The sequence below is a fragment of the Myxine glutinosa genome, chromosome 2 (assembly GCF_964187855.1).
Source record: "Myxine glutinosa chromosome 2, kmMyxGlut1.1, whole genome shotgun sequence".
Lineage (NCBI taxonomy): Eukaryota > Metazoa > Chordata > Myxini > Myxiniformes > Myxinidae > Myxine > Myxine glutinosa.
Window position 1 is genome coordinate 35,402,984 of NC_136262.1, and position 20,113 is coordinate 35,423,096.

At 41.9% G+C, this 20,113-nt stretch overlaps 1 protein-coding gene across 1 annotated transcript in view; it reads right to left on the minus strand.

Annotated features, from left to right (window-relative positions):
• DST (dystonin) overlaps positions 1–20,113 on the minus strand; it is a 390,037-nt gene that overhangs the window by 56,922 nt on the left and 313,002 nt on the right. Inside the window, exons 64-76 of the mRNA XM_078772579.1 lie at positions 15,852–16,011; positions 14,827–15,153; positions 14,403–14,487; positions 14,028–14,272; positions 13,712–13,918; positions 13,481–13,600; positions 12,978–13,085; positions 12,554–12,772; positions 5,411–5,614; positions 4,952–5,189; positions 3,143–3,369; positions 2,402–2,524; positions 2,053–2,154 (exon numbers count right to left, since the gene is read on the minus strand). Coding sequence (XP_078628705.1) covers positions 2,053–2,154; positions 2,402–2,524; positions 3,143–3,369; positions 4,952–5,189; positions 5,411–5,614; positions 12,554–12,772; positions 12,978–13,085; positions 13,481–13,600; positions 13,712–13,918; positions 14,028–14,272; positions 14,403–14,487; positions 14,827–15,153; positions 15,852–16,011 — 2,365 coding nt within the window. The remainder of the gene's footprint in view (positions 1–2,052; positions 2,155–2,401; positions 2,525–3,142; positions 3,370–4,951; positions 5,190–5,410; positions 5,615–12,553; positions 12,773–12,977; positions 13,086–13,480; positions 13,601–13,711; positions 13,919–14,027; positions 14,273–14,402; positions 14,488–14,826; positions 15,154–15,851; positions 16,012–20,113) is intronic.

Consider the following 20,113-nt stretch of genomic DNA (forward strand, 5'->3'; position numbering starts at 1 on the left):
TTCACAGTTTTGTCGTTCTGTCGCTGCATCACTCTGGGGAACAGCCAGAAAATCCAGCCCGAGAGCCATGTATGGAGTTTCCACAAATACCCTGCTGCGAAAGGTTATTACACAGCCAAGAGTACCCAAGGCTTTTAAACTGCTCTTTATCTTTAAGAATAATAACCAATGTCATCTGTCGGCCAAACAATCTCAAAGCTGGATCGCGGCCTGGCAGCACGATTCTTCACGCTCATAGGTTGTCCTCCTTGCGGTTTGTTACACATCACCTGTGTGGCTTATTTCATTCAGATCTCGGGTGACTTGAAGAACAAAGAGCACCGAAGTGGTTAAACAGGAAAGAAAGAGTACTTTGTTTTCATACAATCCATCAAGGCCTATAAAGAGAGGCCAATAGGTTGGGAACAATGAGCACACAGTTACCTAGAAATGGAGTGAAATTTTAAAGATTTGCATTTTTAAGTATAAGATCTAGGCTCTTGGAAGACCAAAGTGATGGTAAACGTACTGACTGTGGGTCAATAGGACTAGCGTTGGGTAAAAAAAAAAATAACCAAGGGAATGAAAAAGATGGAAAAGAGGCGAGAGAGGAGAGGAGGAAACGTTAACCTGAAAAGTAACAGGGTAAGGTTCATGGGGGTAGAAAATATTGCATGTACGTCTGTTAGAGGACATGAGATGGTGGTGGACCGCCGGCCTGAAGCCCTGTAAGGAACAACGTAAGTGAACCACCTCCGGAAAGCGGTTCCACAAACGAGAGAAAATAGGAACAAAAGAGTTGAATTGTGCATCAGCCTGGAATTTGGGAGTTTAACAAGGGGGACGTTACTGTAAGAACGCAGACATCCTGCAAGAGCTGTGGAGGGGTGGAGGGCTGTGAGAGCAGATGGAGCTAGACTGATAAAAACAAAGGCCACCAACCTATCTGTGATGTGAGAGAAACAATCCGTGCGCTTTGGCCTCCTCGCAGTAGATTCCAAGTATGTTAAAAGTTTTAGGTTCAACAACAGAATCCAGGAGAGGCAGATGGGATGTTGGGATGCCAGCACATAGGGGAGAAAAGTACCCAATTGAGATATGTACAAAGGCCTTGTAGGCTGTAAGTAGTTCTGTTTTTACAAACAATGATTTGGAATGTTGGAGGATTCCTAGCCTGATGTGGCTGGGTATGACCACCAGCTTATGCTATATGGTAAAATCAGGATAAGTCAAATCTGATGGTGAGGCCTAGAAGTTCAGGAGACTGAAGCTCTTCCAGTGGATGACTAAATAAATAGATAAAGGGGGTTCGTTTGACGATCCTTCCAAAGTCACAAAGTGAGACAATGAGATTTTCAAGGATTGAAGGACATGCGCCATTTTCAGACTATCAACTATTAAATGCCAGATCAGCAGAGAGTGACTGACACCTGTCAAAGAATAGGGGTATTCTATGAAAAAAGTGGAGTCATCTGCAAAATGGAAGAAGAGGCATTTTCCACAGCATCGGAGAAGCTGTTAATGTAGATGAGGAACAAGACTGGGCATAAGACTGCCTTGAGGAACTCCAGTCTCTACTCGCAGAGGAGAGGAGAGTTTTCCATTGATAGGAATCCATTGAGTGGAGCAGGTCAGAAAACCAGATACAAAGGTAGTCTTGTAGCAAGGTATCCGTCTTTGTCTGCATTCGTTTCTATCTAACCTTGTTACCTTTTGTGTGCAAGTCTGGCTATATAGAAGTCCTAAATAATTATCCAGTGGAGGGTGAAGGCATGGCAGTTTCCATTCCAGTGGGACAAGTGTGTGTCCAAAGATGAAGAACTACGTTGAATGCAGTTGTCATTTTTGTAATATACATGCAAGCTTAATTATTACTACAAACAAAGGCCCAGGTTAAACTTAAAATTGAAACTCAGTATGTAAAGTTGATTTCACTAGAGAGAACGAGAACGAGAGCGAGAGAGAGAGAGAGAGAGAGAGAGAGAGAGAGAGAGAGAGAGAGAGAGAGAGAGAGAGAGAGAGAGAGAGAGAGAGAGAGAGAGAGATATAGAGATAGAGGGAGAGAAGACTTGCCTGCAGCATGTCTTGGAACTGGATAGTGGTCTGCATGGCCTCCTCAAGGTGTTCCATGTGGTCTCGCCATGCTTTGTTGAGTGAGTCCCACAGCACATTGACCTGCATAGAGAAAAGATGTGTTTCTGCTGTACTTGATTTATTGGACAACTCAGTTTGCTTCTGATGTTGCAAAAAATTAAAACCAAAGCGGAGCAGTATTTTTGGAAAATTTCAAATCATATATCTCAACCAATAGGAATTCTGTGTAACAGGTGAAAGACAACACAATAGATGAGGCAAAATAAAAGTTAATCTTAATATGTACTTAAGAAGAAGGTTTGTACTTCCGTTCATTGAATAAACTCACTTCATCGATACTTTTCTTCACGTCAGGCTTGTCAGACTCTCCACACGCAGACATAAGGTCATCCCCCGTGGCCCTCAGAGTTTCCAGCTCATCGAGAAGTGTGTCGATCTCCTCTCGAAAGCTCTGCCAGGTAGCAGGGAACCAGCACAGAACACGTGTCATCCATTCATCGTTTGTGACATGACCACATGCAGACACATCATTGGAAATTGCAGATACACATTTACTTTCCCTTTTATAGGCCTGTGTACACACTACACAGTTTATGGATAGAAAAGCCACAGACTGCTCTTCACAATAAAATCAAGGATGACATCAAAATCTTACAAGATTCTTGCTCTTTTTTTTTTAGAAATGCTTTCTTTTCTTTGCTTTTTATCAAACTTTGTAATGTTTATAGGTCCAAAGAAAGACGATGCCCAGTGATAATACCGAATAAAACTGTGACGCACTGACAGCCTTGCTTTTTAATTTGCCATCCTTTTTGGGTTTTTTCAGTATTATTTAAAAGAGAAAAAAACATCCAAGCAAAATCGGTAAAATGAAGCATTTAGTATTGATCTGTCTGTAAGTTTATTTGAAATCAGGACATTTGAAGTCGGAACGTACTGCTAGATTAGCACAATGACCTGTAGGTTTACAAATGAACAGGAGTAACGCATGAAGAATATCTATTGTGCTGTTACAGATTACATATCATGATCAAATTTATCAACATTTCCCTCCTGCACTGAGACTCACCTGAGTGACCTCAGTCTGCTGCTTGATGACCGAGGGGTCCAACCCTGGTTCATCGAGATCACGTATGCACTCAAAGGTGTCACGCAGCGTGTTGAGGAGTGCAGTCAGGTCCGGCCAGAAGCGCTCAGCTATGTCCAGGACGTCCAGCAAGTGAGCCTCACGTTCCTCCGCCCTGGCCTCAATGTCAGACCACAAAAAGGCCAGATGGTCAAGACACTCTTGTACTCCTGTGTGTGGGGACAGTTGTGGGATGGAAATGCAATTTGAAGTATTATGCTGTACTGATGACCTAATAAGGGTGAAACATGTCTGCAGCTATGCTATTTTCTGTGCTTGTGGCATTTTCAACCATTGACCAATCCACGCTGAGATTCCCCCTAGGGGTCGAAGTATACCGCAACGTAAGGGTGACGTCATGGAAACACAAAATCAAGAATGAGCACACACATTTACTCACCCCTATACATGCAACGCAAGATCACGAGTGAATAAAAAGAGCAGAGCATACCATCAATGATGCCACTGACATTTTTTGCTTACGGTTGGGCATGATTTTTTGCTGACCTTGTCAACTCCTCAATGACCCCTCAAAGCGTCAAGTGACAGGAAACGAATCGTCACAAATAAACAAAAAGTTTCTGTAATAAAAAATAATTGCAGCTAGAATGACACTTGGGAGAGTGCTTACCGCCACGAGGCTGAACAGGTTACGTTTTGCATATCACTGATCTGGATCCAGACGTCCAAAATGTAATCGGCTTGTTCTTGTCAACTACCCAACTCATCCACCAAGTATCGTCCGAATCCGTCCAAAACCTTTTGAGATATCGTGCTATATATCGTTTTTGGCCCCATCTCTCAATGGTGAAGAATCACTAAAAAATTATCCTAACCAGATCTTCACGAATGTGTCACATGCACAATGTGTCCACCAAATTTCGTCTGAATTTGTCTTCGATGGCAGAGGAAACTAGGGCAAAGTCGATGGTGAACCACGCTTACCACCTAAAGCAAAGTTGAAAGATGGCAAAAAGTTCCACCAGGAATGATCCAATATCAAATTTTAAGATTTCATTTTTTCCCCCTGTTTTGACACTCGTGACCCTAAGTGATCAAATAAATTAATCCGTTGATCAAATCCAAAATATCATTACATATTCCATGCAGCCCCCAATGGTGATTGCACATGTACACAAAGTTTCAGTAAAAAATGTTTTAAAATGTGCCCATAATAGCATTTTCTTTGTTTTCGACCTTTTGACCTCACCCCAGGGGACTAGGCCAAACATGGGACTGCTCTCGCACCTTCATGTCATGTGGTGATCATAACTACCAAGTTTGGCGAATTTCCACACAACCGTTTAGGAGGAGATAGCGTGACAGAAGGACCATTAGGGAACCAAGTCTGATGTGCAAGAAGAAAATAACCTTTTTGTACCCTGCAGATTGTAGGTTCAATTTCGGAGGAGGGCAGCAGAATTAAGGATTTGGATTCCAAGCTTCTGGAATCTGAGCTAGTCTCAAGGGAATTACTATGATGCTAATGTAACAGATTGTTGCTATAAATCAAGCTGGCTCCACAATGACCTTCAAAGAGTAGGTGAATCTGCCTGGCAAACCTGTTCTGGCCCATATGTGGTGCCAGTTCGCAATTCACCGTTGACTTTCAAATTTCTCAGGGCAACCTGCGATGGGCACTAAAATGCTACCGATAAATGTAGTGCCATCTACACCTCTGATAACTTCATTTAAAATAGGTATGCACGTACGAATAGACATAGAGCAGTCATGTCCAAATGCTGTCCCAACCTCGGGCAGCTGAACTATCTGAGCTAGTTGTATGCTCAGATCGGGTAACAATTTCCTCTCCACGTGAGCGCAATGCAACAAACGATGGCTGCAGCTTTTCCAGCTCAGCCGTAACAGCGCAGGTCTCCAGGATCTGCTCTCGTATTTTCTCCACCTCGGCCGGTGTTGGTGGTGGTTCCCTCAGTCGCTCCACCACTCGCTCCAACGACTCTATCATGGGATTGATTTTATCGTGGAACTGGGGAGGGTACAATCAGGGGAAATGTGTGAACTCAAGGGCGTTTTGTCCTCTATGTTTGGTAACAAACACATGGTTGAGTGCTTTCCCAAATAAGCACTTTGATCTGCTCGTTTCTAATAATTGCCGTGTTGATGCCACATCAAATCGTGGAGATAATGTTACACTCACAGGTTTCTTTCTCCGATTCATTCTTGTGGGCCTAGCCAACCATTACTGACCTGTGTAGCCAGTTCTTCCGCCTCATCCAAGGCAATGGCTCTATGCTGCATGTCTGTGCGAATGCCCATGTAACGTTGCCTGACATCAGTGGCTTGATCTGCCAGCACGTGGCCCTCTCCAGCGCTCAGCTCAGCCAGCATCGGGCCAGTCTTTGCCAGCCTGTCTATGTGGGGCTTGTGCTCCGCCACTGACTCCCGAAGGAACTGGAATGGCAGCAGCATAACAAAAGTGAAAAAGAAGAAGGAAATCAATACAGGATATTCCACAAATACAGGTTGGGACGTACTCCACATTGTATAATTCTGCCTTTCATCTGAGTTTCATCTAATCAACAAAACCACTTCCTTCAAATTATAAGCACAAGAAGCACCCGCTCCCTAAGGGAGCAGCCAATGGGCTTGTGTTATTATCCTTATTCAAACGTGCAATTCAAAATACCTAACGTGGGGACAGGAATGCTGCACTGTAAAGCGTGGGGACTAGTAATACCATCTCCCACCTGGAGTGGCGCTACACGATACACATTTACATAGAGAATTTGCATCCCCCTCCATCCACCACCCCTAAGACCATGAACAAAGATAAAAAGACCCCTGTGCACTAATTGGGGTCATGCTGATCCTATGTAGCAAGTGTGGATGTAATCTGCCCAGAACTGTCGGAGTAGCACCACAAACAAACAAATACACAACAAACACTCGTGAGTTATAAAAAGGATTTATCAGTGATAACAGAAGCCAATGCAACATTATATGTACTGCTCACACCAGTAAATATTTATTTGCATGGGTAAGTGTGCGCATCTTCAAACTTCTCATTTTCCCTCGAATGTAACAGCATCTATTTTCATCATAAAATCACTTTAAAACAACATCTATTTTCTCATCATTTTAGCAGAAATTGATTAGCTTCCATTGTATGTAGGATTGATGCCCGAATAAAAATGCAGAGGAGTGGAAACGGGCCAAATGGCATCTTGTGTCTATTTTCCTTACATTCTCTTGCATGAAGTATTATTTTGATGTACAGTATAGTATCATCGATTCTTCTTCTTTCATATGCAATGCAGGCTGCTGGTAGCATAATTTGCCGGGGGCATGTGATGCAGTGCTCCATGTAGGTGAGAGCAGGAATCTTATTCAAGGTGCCAGCGATAGCTCGCCTACTCTTCACGAAGGACACCACGCGGGATCTTTAACGGTCATCAACTAATACTTGCAGATGGGATGCCCAGTTTAACGTCCATCCAACATTGATGCCTCACCCTGCCTGCAAGACACTAGGAAGATAGTCTATAGTGGGCCAAGATTAGAACCCAGGCTAGAAATCTCAGAGGAGAGTGTGTGTACCTCCAGGCTGTCCTGCCAGCCCAGCATCATGGATGTTTTACACAGTTAGTTTGGTGTTTTAAAGACTATATAAAATATTTTACAACAAAAAAACCGAACTAAGAAAGTTATCTTGTAAAATTGTCATCGTTATACTGAAAACAAGTAAAACAATTAGAACAGCACTCGGTAGAGAGCTTACCTCTGCCAGGCTGAACAATTTATGTTTTGTATCCCACTGATGCTGGATTTGGATCCAGACCTAAACCAAAATCAAATTGGCTTGTTATTGTCGCATAACCAGCTCATCCACCAAGTTTTGTCATAATCCATCTACAACTTTTTGAAACATCATGCTATATATAGTTTTCTGCCCTATCATTCAATGGTGACGAATCACTTAATTTTTTTTTTTAATTATCGTGCCCGGATCCGGATCTTCACCAAAATCTCATCATTTTGTCCTTGTCAAAAACCCAACCTCTCCACCAAATTTCGTCCGAATCTTTCCACACCGTTTTGAGATATGCTGTTCACAAACACACAAATAAGAAATATGTCGTGCATAGCACGATACTTGCGAAATCCCTAACATAAGTTGTTGGCCTATGATGACCTCTCAAAAATAATTGGTGGTTTAATTCAGTGACCTGGTATGCAAATCCTCTTCAAATTTCAAGTCAATCAGATGAAAATTGAAGATTTTAGAAATTTGACCTTTTGGCCTATGTTGACCTTTTGGCCTATGTTGACCTCAAAAATACTTGGTGGTTGAATTCAGTGTCCAGATATGTAAATCCTCTTCAAATTTCAAGTTAATCAGATAAAAATTGAGAATTTTATAAATTTGGCCTATGTTGACCTTTTGAACTATATTGACCTCTAAAATACTTGGTGGTTGAATTCAGTGTCCAGATATGCAAATCCTCTTACAGTTTCAAGTCAATCGGATGAAAATAGATTTTAGAAATCTGGCTCTTTGTTGACCTTTTGGCCGATGTTGACCTCAAAAATAGTTGGGCGTTGAATTCAGTGACCAGATATGCAAATCCTCTTCAAATCTCAAGTAAATCGGATGAAAATTGAGGATTTTAGAAATTCGACAAAGTTGGTGACCTTTGCCCTATGTTGACATATCGACATTTTGACCCCAAAAAACAATAGGATTCTTGCTTATGACCAACTTTACCATTTGGTGAAGTTTCGTGAAGATCGGTTGAAAATTGTGACCTGTCGGCGATTGACATACAGACAGACAAAGACAGACAGACAAACAGACGAACAGACAGACAAACAGACGAACAGACAGACAAACAGACTAACAGACGAACAGACAGAATAACGCACAGGACCGACCAATATACTTGAAAAATCTTCGATTCTCGCAAGTAACAAACAGACAGACAGACAGACAGACAGACAGACAGGGGTGAAAACATAATAACCTTCATCTACCTTCGGTGGCGGAGGTAATAAGTACAACACACATGTTATTACAGCACCAGCTTTCAAACAGCCAATCGTAGCACTCAAGGCAGACTTTCATTACAGCTGCCAGCAATGGTCAGACTACTTGCTGGATTTGAAAATTGCAAGGCATTCTTAATGTATTATTATTATGATTATTCGGATAACGACCGCAGATCAAAACTCACTCGCGAAATCAAAACGCTTCACAGTGATGGCTGAAACACACTGAAATACACATCAACCGAGTCCATTCGAAAATCTGCAGCTACCTTGAAAAATTATGATACTGGAATCATTCTGGGCAAAAACTATTGAGACCATTCACTCAACAAATACAATCAGTAGTCCGATTCTACAATCCTTATACAAAATGTCTCGATGGTCTCAAGCCATTTCACCGCAAACACATCATTTTTACCATTTGCCTTACAAGTCCTTGGGATATCAGGCATGCAAAAATGACAAATACCTGATCTCCTATGAGGTCCAACCAAGTCCCTTCCCTCTCCAATTTGAGTAAGGAGTTGTTGCTGGGATTTTCCATGTTCACTTGCCATTACGGATGGAACCCTGGCGAGTTTCCTATCCTCCACTTAAAATGCTTTAGCGGGTGGTCTCACACGATCTGAGATCCAGGAGAGATCCGAAAGCTCAGAAGCTTTCTTTATGGGAGGCGTAAATAGGGCTCTGGATCGATATGAGTTTTCATTCAATAGTGAGACAGTCTGTCGTGAACCGCCAACAACAAAGCTGCGCATTCAATTCATGAACCCCTCTAGTATCCTCACAGATTACTTTGGGGCCATCTTTCCTATTCCATGCATGCCATAAGTGACACAATGAGAACTTGTTACCCTCGCCTGAGGAGAGGGTATTGCATTTGAGTCCGTTTGTCTGTCGGTCTGTGTGTTTGTCTGTCTGTCTCTTTGTTTGTCTGCACAGAATAAATATGATTTTCTCTGCAACCGTTGGTCCGATTGACAGGACATTTTCATCATTGGTGCAACTCCACCTGTATAAATTTTTAATGATAATTATGACGTCATAGGTCACGTGATTCGGCCGCCATCTTGGAAAAACCGAAAAATTTTGCACCTCTATATCTCCGAAGGTGCTGCATAGAAAAAATTGAGACATGGCTCATTATGAAGAACTCTCCATGTGGAATAACATCTGTTAATGATGATGTAATAGGTGCCTCCATTATGACGTCATAATTCGACAAGTGCACAACTTCATCTGATCAAGATGAAATTTCTTGAGCATAATCTAGGGATAAATTGGCTGAGAAAAAAAAAAAATGATGACGTCATCGGTCCTCAATGGCTGGTTCGGCCATAAATTGCCATAAATTGCCACAGCCATAAATTGGCTGGTTCGGCCGCCATATTATTTTTGACACAAAAGCCTGAAAAACCACTGAAAACACATCCTGGCGAGGGTCTGCGATTGCTCTTTCTTGTTTTTTAAGCAATGCCTTCTCATCTAATTGAAACGCATGATTGGTGTCAGGTGATCCTGCAAGATGATAAATGCTTGGCAAATTTGATTGAGACATGTCAATAAAGGAAGCAAAAGACTCCGTAACCTACAAACCGAAGACGAAAGTTGTACTCCACACGAGTTTTTATCCTCATTTTCATTCCTGTCCTGTGTCCACAAATGAGGAATGTGGGGCAGTAAGCAATTAGTGACGAGGTATGATCAGAGCAGATGGCTTCTCCAGTTGCCAGCAACACGAGGGTGCCTGAAGAAGACTGTTTTTGGCTCAAAGTGAGATTCCACAATTTAACCCCAAGATGCTCACACAACTCAGCTTACAATCCACTTAAGCAATCTGCCACACAGCTGGCTGGCATTAATAAATCTTCAGTTACTAGGTCCTTGTTTGGACTCCAACTCCAGGTTTTATAAAGCCATCCGAGCTACACTTAATGCCCAGTGGACCTCAGGGCCTTCAGTCACAGAACTGAGATCCATGTTTTATATTCAAGAAATTAAATTGCAAAACCCCTTGTTTTACCTCTCTAACAATGCAACTTCACTTTTCCCCCCTTCAAGCAACCCGACCCTCCCTCGTCTTGCCTCGGCTGGTGATGACATGTCAGTGAAGGGAAGTGAGCGAAAGAAAAGGGTTCAGAGGTCAATTTTGTTACAATGTGGTTAATGAAACTGGCTGTCGCAGTCATTATTTCCAAGTCCACTTCATCCTGTCGACTTTCCCCACATGCCTCTCCACTGAGGCATTCCATTATTCTGCCATCTCCTTACATTCACACAACAGCTCCCCACTGACAGAATCCTACGACGTGAATGTTCCAACAGAAAAATCCCTTTTCACTCATTACAGAAGCAGATGTATGGATTCCCACCACATTTAAAGTCCATACTCCGTGCCTGCCCGGCCAAACTAACCAACGGACCATTTTTAGCAATGGTGCACGATTTCGTCGCCTGACTATTTGCAAGGTCAGCAAGGCTCAGGCCCGGCCCCCGGCTCCAGATAAATGAAATGGCATATCTCCAGCAAGTGGAGTGTTGCATCGGCTACAAAAACAGTATCCAAAACTGCAGTTGAAGGCAAAGTACCAAGTTTTCCTTAAAAGCCAATATTAAAAGCTTATAATGTTTTAACATTAATGCTGCAATCTTCTTCTTCTTCTTTAATGACGACAACGATTCCCGCGTTCTTGTGGGGTTGGCAGGGGAAAGCTTGGCCAATGCCTTTCCCATCCAAGGAACATTGATGAATCACCCTGCCTGTGAAACACCAGGATGACAGTTTATAGCTGGGTCATAATTCAAACCCAGGCGAGACGGCTTAGAGACGAGTGCGCGCATACCTCTAGGCCGCCCTGTCAGTCCAACAATGATGATGCTATCAAAACATTAATTTTTGGAATGTATAAAATATTGAATACACATGAGTAAACAAAATTATTATTGTATTTTGATGTGAACAAACAGTCGGTATCAAACGGCCAATTGCTCAACATGGTTATTTGCAATGCAGCTTTCCTTTTTCACACAAAGCTAATAGAAGCTTCCAGAATACTACAGAAATTACTGGAGAGATCCAGACTGCTGGATATTCATGAAAATTCCAGACGTATGATGTCATCTGTTGGACTAGCTCACCAGGAAAGCTCGTATTAAAATGGCGTCATGCGGGAGACAGTTTTGAAACACTGAAAGCCGAAGCAACACAAATAATGGGCAGCCTCATGACTAGCCAATCAGGCTTCAAAAATGTGACATGCAAGGAAATGTAGAAGCTTCAGGAGCCTCATAACTAAGGATGCTTTGACGAGGCTGGATAGAGGTTAAAGGGATAACAGAGAGAAAGAATGCTCATGCTCTTACAGATGAATCTGACCTCGGATGAATCATTTATTCTGACGTTGCCAATTTAGTGCTTTATTTGTGCTTGTCCTGCTTATAGGCTTTTCCACAACAATTCAATCTCTTCGTCACTTTATGTGGGTATTTAAGAAACGGATTGGCCTGACCTCTTAGGTTAGTGCTTTTCAACTGAACCTCTGCTTCATGATTATGGGAACCGAGGTTCAAACCTCGGTCTTCTTCTTCTTCCGGCTAGTATAATTTTTTTTAGAGGTCTTCTTCCTGAATGTGCATCCATATGTACAAGCTCCTCCATGAGTTTTTGATCGATGCAATATAAAACACTTATTTAACATGATAAACACTCTTTGCAGTATAATTATTGTCATTAAGCAACTAAACGCACTCAAAAAAAAAAGAATGATGTGATGATTTTAATTAACCCAAGGCCTGATGTCAATTTTTTTATACATATGCGCATCGGTCGGAGTCTAGCAATTGAGTCAAGTCTGAAGTTAAAGAAGTAAAGAATGATAAATAATGGGAGTGCATACCTCCGCCAGGCTGAACAGTTTATGTTTTGTATCCACTGATATGCCGGATCTAGATTCAGACCTGAACCAAAATCTAATCGGCTTGTTCTTGTCACCAAACCGACTCGTCCACCAAGTTTAGTGCAAATCGGTCCATAACTTTTTGAGATATCCTGCTATATATAGTTTTTGGCCCTATAGGATTCAATGGTGAAGAATCACTTAAAAAATTATACTAGCCGGATCCGAATCCGGATCTTCACCAAAATCGAATCATTTCGTCCTTGCCACATACACAACCTCTCCACTAAATTTAGTTTGAATTCGTCCACAACATTTTGAGATATCTTGTTCACAGACAGACAGACAGACAGGGGTGAAAACATAACCTCCATCCACCTTCGGTGGCGGAGGCAATAACAAAAGACAGCAGTGCCTCACGGAAAATAATCATTTGGCCCAATCGTACCCTCAGTTCATCTTGCTGTAAACGTAGAGCATCAGGTTCCATCGCGGGTGCTGGCAGGATGGCAAGGAGGGTTTCTGTCTCATCCAACCAGGGACATAGCTCCTCATAGGACTCCCAGAACTGCCCCAACAGTCCTTGAGCCCTCTCCAACCTCTGCTGCCGTTCGCTGTTGCTTTGGTTCACAGAGTCAAACTCTTGATGAAGAACTTCGAGTTGGGACTGCACTCAGCACAGGTACAGAGAGAAAACAAACATCTGTTTGCTCACTATTGATTAAACATCAACAGAATGCATGAATTGGAGAGATTGACTTACTATGGAATCCTATGTAGGTAACTTTGTAATAATGTAGGTAATCCTATGTAGGTAACTTGATACAAGATCGCAAGTTACATTACAATAGTGATATTCCAGCAAGTCTCACCTGCTGTCTGTCCTTCTCTTCATCATTGCAGGAAGCTAGCACATTTGGAGCATTTACAACCAACTCCTCCATGGTCTCCTTGTGACGCAGCACATCTAGTGTGAAGGCCTAAGAGAGAAGTATGTTGAGGACACATTGACTAGACATTTAGACCATGTAGAAACTGAAAGCATGTCGAGATCATGATAAAAGAAGCCATCAGAATATTCTAGAAGCCACGCTAAGACCTGTGAAGAGCAAGTTTTGGACTTTTTCTGGAAGGTCAACTACAAATGGCCGACACCAATAGTTTGTTTTCATCATTCTTGTTCTAGAAACTAGTACAGCTTATTAATACGTTGCTGATTATTGCACAAATATGCGTGTAATTATGTTACCTGATACAAATCGAGACAGATGGGAGGTATTAAAGTAAATATCCAACTGAGATGGATATTTTGAATGACTCAATTATCACGTGAGACAACAAATGATCTTCAGCCAGCTCAGTGTGACATGCTCACCTTTTGCACCCTCAGCTGTGAGGACATCTGGTCTTGCTCTAGACGGATCTCTCCAAGCGTATCGAGCTTCCGGCTCATCTCAGCAGCCCAAGCTCGCTCAGCCAGCACAGCCTGCTCAAACTGATATGGGTTTGAGGGAAGGAGACATCTCATTTAGATTTTTACTCATGACAAAGTACCATGACATCAGAGTCCAAGATCCCACATGGATGGAGACTTTAGATGTCCTACCTGCTGTGATCGCTGTATCGCAGCACCTACTCTCTCAGCACGTTGCTCCACTGCATCCCCGACAGCACGGAACCGTTCACCAGCCTCCGCCATCTGCTGATCAAGTCGTTCCCTTGCACGCCACGGCACCAGTTGTAGCAAAGCTCGGCCTACCTCATTCACCGTATCCATAAGGACATGCCCATCCATCACACCTTGCCGCAGGGCCTGTCATGAAGGATAAAGAATTATAATTTTTAAAAAGGTCAGATGGGAAACAATATTTTACCTTGCAGAAGATTAAACACAAGTTTCAAACCAAATGCCATTTAAAAACCTGCTGTCTGTCTTGCAGTAATGAGGTTGGCTCAACACCACAGGTTTCTGCCTCATCGTAGTCATACAGGCCTGCTTCCAGGATACCCAGAGCATCGTCCAGTTCACCATGAGCAGTCTCAAAGCGAGTGGCAAGCTGAAGTGCTTCTTCAAGGCTCCGGGTGGCCTGGTTACTGGTGGCCACTAGTTCAGCATATTGACCACGTAGACCTTCTAGCTTCTCCTGAACTAAGAGTATGTCATCACCTGAGAAAATGGTGGAATCATGATGTTTCAGGAGAAGATAATGTAAAAGTATGTGGTCAGATAGTATTAGATTATTCTGGGAAAGACGTTTTAAAATCAAATATGACTTCAGCATCGATCATTTCCTCACCCGTGGACTGCTTGAGAAGAGCTTGACCCTTCTTAACAGCCTGATCCACATCTGGCTTTCTGGAAGTGATTTCTTCCTGTAAAACCTGAATGGTGGGATGCAACATTTTAGTCATGACAGCAGTGCTTTCCTTAAGAGCTTTAAGGTACAAATAAACTATTAAAAAGCCACCATCAAGCACCATAACCACAATTGGTGCCGCTAAAAGCCAGCAACAATTAAGCAGCCATTAGTTGAATAGAATATATATTAGAGTTGGTGAGTATAGCTGGGGTTAAAATAGTAGCTCAGCACTTGCTTAACGAGGCCACTGCCATTTGTAAGTCATAGTGTCAACAACAATGCAGCAACCGGTGAAGCGTGATGGTTAAAGCACAAGATTGATGGCATAAGTAGAACAGGCTTTGCAATCTGCCGTTGATACCATCTGGTGGTGGAACTGTCCCTGCAGGACGGCTGCCTGGTAGTCCTGTACCGTTGCGAGTGACAAGGCCTCACGCACCTCGGCCAACCAGGTCAACAAGGCCACCTCGTCACGACCAAATATCTGAGCATTGTCCAAGGCGTTTGCAAGGAGCAAGGCTCGTCGGGCCACATGATTGCACATATCCAGGTAACGTACTCGAAATGTTTCCAGGTGGCTCTGAGCATGGGCCCGAGCCTGCAGGCTTGTGAGGCTAAGTAAGGAGCAGGCAAAGCCTTGAGCTTGTTCAAGAGACCCAGCTTGTTTGGCTATCTCATCCTGCAGAGCCTGATGTTTGCATGCGTGTATTGGTGTTTTATTGTTTTGTTTATGGAGAAGGGAATATGAGGTGGAAGGAGGGTAAGTATGGGAGTGTTGGAAGAAAAAAAATAGAAAATGAATGTAAAATAAGAAACAACATAGGAATATTTTTCTGAAATAATGGAAAATTGCAAAAAGAAAGAAATCCCTAAAATTAAGGGAACCAGGTAAACTTTAAGATGAAAGCAATGAAAAGAAATGAGTAAATAACATTCAAGATGAAAATGTGATGTATGATCTGATTTCCATGGTGGTTACAGATGAGGAACGGTCTTAATGAGGGGGCAATATGGGTCAACCACATGCTTGAACAAGTACAGGAAATTTGAAATTTGATGAATAGTGTCCTAAAGGCATTCTCTTTGTGAATTACAGTGGGGTCGTTAATGTCCAGATTGCAGAAACGAAAGTCAGCTTAAAATCTCCTCCAGGAGGAGGTTTGCTCACAATTCAGTGGTCTCTGCAAAACAAGATGAACGATGAAGAAAAAGGTGGAAGAAAACCCAAGTGAAATAATAATGAATATAAAGAAGTGGAAAGATTAATGAAAAAAATACCAAAATGATAAAATCAAAGGCGAATTTTAAAGGAAAGTCATGAAGACATTTACACAAGGTGAAAGTACTGAGGGTGTTGTAAAAACCAGTGTTACTCAGTGTAGACACCTTGAGCTGCTTGATCTGCTCTTGAATTACAGGTGACCGAGTGTCCACTGGCTCAACCACGGCAAGCCGCCGTTCCAGGCCCACCATCCAATCCGACAGAGGCTGCAACGTGTCGTGAAATTGCTTGGCCAGTATGAGGATGGCCTCCAGCTGTCGGCGTCTGTAACACATCCAAAGGCACAAGAGGAGAGGCTCAGAGTGCCAAAATATTTGAGTCAGCGTGGTGAGAACGAACAAAAGTTCAAGGTTTGGGTTGAACTATGACGTCACTGAGTGGAGGGCTCTGAGGGCCTAATGGCCAATTTTTTCATGATTCATGTTTGCTTTCGTCTTGTAGTTTTCCAACAACTCTCCTCGTGAAGCTTTTTAAACATGCCATAAATGCAGTTATGGGTCATAACATCTGCAAGAGGAATGCGGTGCCTTCCTCAGATATCATGCCAAGAGTCTTTTGTTTCATGTTTTATCATCTTCTTTCTTATAATTTGTTATCTACATTTTTACAGTGTCTAAGGAATATGTATGAGCCTGTATATGCATCACACATAAGGCTGTGCTGGAAGTGTATTGTGAAGTGGCAAAAAATAGCAAATTTATTTGTGTGCATGTATTATGTAAATTAGGACAAAAAAATATCAAAACCGACTAACAGTATAACTTGTTACTTGCATCAAGATTTTATTCCATATTAAGACCCTCTTGATGTAGTTTGCTCATTCTCTTCAGACTACAAAGTTTCTGATAGCATACAAATCCTGTCCAGAAAATATGGTGGCAAAAATTTGCATTTATTTGTCAACTGTCAAAGTTATGAAAATCCAAAACAGCATCAACCAAACATAGCTCAAATTGTAGACACTAGTGAGGTACCCATGCTACACACGGGTGGGAGGCCAGAAGCAAACAGACAATGCAGAAACGGCAAATGCTAAAGCATGAAACCAATAAATTCCACATTCCTGTAGCAGTGTAGCACCCTCAGTCGCACGTCAGACATGGACAGCAAGTTTGTGAAGGATTTCCATGAAAAACGTACCCGTTTGCAAACAAAAGGGTACGTTTGTTCCATACCCAGTCAATGGCGAATCTGCATATGGCAATCCACAAATTCACGTTTAGAAAGTAGAAACCGTCACGGCATTTCCTCATTCACTTGAACTTGATATCTCTTTTTTTCATTCCAAACAGCATAACTCCAATCACAAAATAAATAACATTAATATAAAAAATAAACTTTTAACAACATTCGTGACATAAACAAATATTTAAATCCAGATGTGAAGTTCCGTACGGTTGGGTGAATACAATTACGAATTCAAAATCGTAATTGTATTCACTCAATTCCAATCATCAATTGATACTTTAACAAAACGATTAACATGATTAACGTTTACGATTTAACATTACGAATGAATGACGGTTGTATTTGGATATTACCAAACCCGCGCATTGCCGTCATCTATCCACTTCCGCATTCGCGGCAGGTTCATAATTGTCATCAAAATCTAAACAGTATTTGTGGAATTTCAATAAAAGCCACATCACTGTTCATATCGGTAAATATTATTCCATCGTGTTTGGAAAAACAAGAAAATTGGAAAACTTGGAAAAACTTTATAGCCTATTTTACTCCCAGGGGTCCCAGGAATACCCACCCAAAATATCGTTGCGTTTGGTTGAGCCGTTTTTGCAGGACCTTCGAACGGACAGACTGACATTTGGTGAATTATAGTAAGATAACTAATTTCAAAAACAGTGATTTTCAGTCTGCTAAACTTTCTTAAAATATTGCCTGCAAGTTAGACAATTATGCTACTTTTCAAGTTTTCATAAATATGTGAAAATTTTATTAACATATTGTCGATATCTATACAATTTCAATGAGGGGTGGGTGTCAGGTGGGTGAGGGGGTGTCAGATTTTAGCAAAAATAGTGTTAATGTTTGAACGGCCCCTTATAAATCATAGGCAGACACAGATCTTGAACTTCCAAGTGAAGGATGTATGCGTGCGTGCGTAAACCTCATTTGAGTATTATAATGCAACAACCTTCCTGTTTGAAATGAGAAATAAATACAGTACTCCCCCCTGCCCTCAATTTTTTTCATTTACCACCATTTAAAACAGCCGTCTTTTACACCACCATATATAATGTTTAATTAGTCTTTTGTAGCATAATAATGTTTATAGTTATATAGTAACAGCAATGATTGTGATATAACGTATAATGGAGCTGATAAAACAACTTCCTTATGTAGTAATATGTAACACGAACCCAAACTGCTCGAATACCTAAAAAATATGCAGCGAACCTCACACTGACTTTAGTTGCTGTGGAAATCGAGATGTCGAGATTACAGAAAAACTTGATCAAACACCTGTGGGCAAGGTGTAGTACCTGTCAGCCCCCCTTACCAGGGTAACGGTCAGCAGCCATGCGGTTTAAATGGCAGATGGCTCTGCGCATCTGGTGGATGAGAGTCCAGTTGACTCCAACAGCACGGGCGGAAGAGGGTGAATTCCCCAATGGCCAGCAGAGGGACGGAGAGGAGTGGCGACCCCACGTCTACATCACTACTTACCCGTGTGTACCAGCCATAGAAAGGCAATATGATGGCAAACACGCCATCATTGCCCGAGGAGACTCGACATCATTGATCAAACACAAATGTATATTAAAAAGGACATAATTACATTACATGTTATTTTTAAAATGTATTGATAAGATATTTATACGTCTCTTTATGCCAATTTAGTATGATTTATGGTGTTAAAAGGTCAGAGTACGATATGGAAAGGATGGTCCAAATGGCCTTTTTACTTTTTTATTTCCTTTCTTTTATGTCATACAGGGTCGTTAGACATCTCGTTTTACTCACCTTAGTTCCCTTCATACAATTAAATAACTTATTTTTGAATTCCATGTGGAGCACAACCGAAATAAAAAGAACAGTGCAAAACAAATTTTTAACCCTGAGTGAGAGACGGAAGGAAAAAACTTGCGGATATGTGAAGCCCTGCGAATGGTGAATAGGTGTACAGAGGTAAGTGAATTTGCGAATGGTGAAGTTTTACTGTGTCGTGAATTTGTTACATTTGCAAATCGAACTCTTGCTGGACATTCAATGAGTGCTTGTTGTACCATATCTCTTGTTTCAAGGTTAGAACTCATCTTGCTCTTATCCTTCATTTTGTAATTCTGTGCTTTTGTTTCCTTTGTTTCAGCACTGCTTTATTCAGTCAAATAAAGCCATTTTTCGGTTCGAAGACTTTACTTACTTCAATTTATTCAACTGTGAACCGTGAGCTGAACACCTTCAACTGTGGATGAATTCCTCAGACCCAAATGGTTCGATGCCGACCCCAACTCCAGCACATCAGCTAAGCAATGGAGCCACTGGCATCACATATTCCAAAACTTTTTCACAGCTATTGATACTCATACTCCAGACAAACTAGCGGTACCTGTCAATTATGTGGCTGCACCAGTATACGAGTACATAGCGGAAAGTGAAACTTACGAAGCTGCTGTAGATGTACTCAAGACACTGTACGTGAAACCAAAGAAGGACATTTTTGCAAGACACTTCCTTGCAACTATGAGGCAGGAATCCGGCGAGATACTCAATCATTATTTCCAAGCGCTAAAGCAACTCAGCAAAGATTGCAACTTCTGTGATATAACAGCCACTCGATGCCGTGATGACTCGATAAGAGACTCCTCCATCAATGGACTGAAATCTACTCATATCCACCAGCGACTCTTGGCGAATAAGACTCTAGATCTTCCATCTGCCTTTGACCAGGCTCTTGCTCTGGAAATAGCCCAAAAGCAGGCAGACTTACTATGCACCCTCTATCACAGCGAGTACCCACAATGCACCATCTACTGGTACTAAGGAGACCTCAGATGCCACTGCTCCTTGCCAATGTACCAGCTGAACCACCAACATCTGCTGCTATGACCGCAAAATGTTTCTTCTGCGGATACAATAAACATCCTCGGAATAATCTTTGCTCAAAGAAAGGTCATTTTGCAAAGGTCTGCAAATCATCTACCTCAAAATCCACCTCTGCTGAAATGCCGCTACTTGCAACAGTCTCGGCAGCATTACCTGCATTCCTCTCAAAGGCCCTACTGAAAGTTCAAGTCAACAGACTGACAATCAGTGCACTTGTGGACAAAGGTAGCTCGGAAAGTTTTGTGAGTCAACGTTTTGTCAAATCTGACAATCTCAAACATCTACGAGCAATGTCTCCATT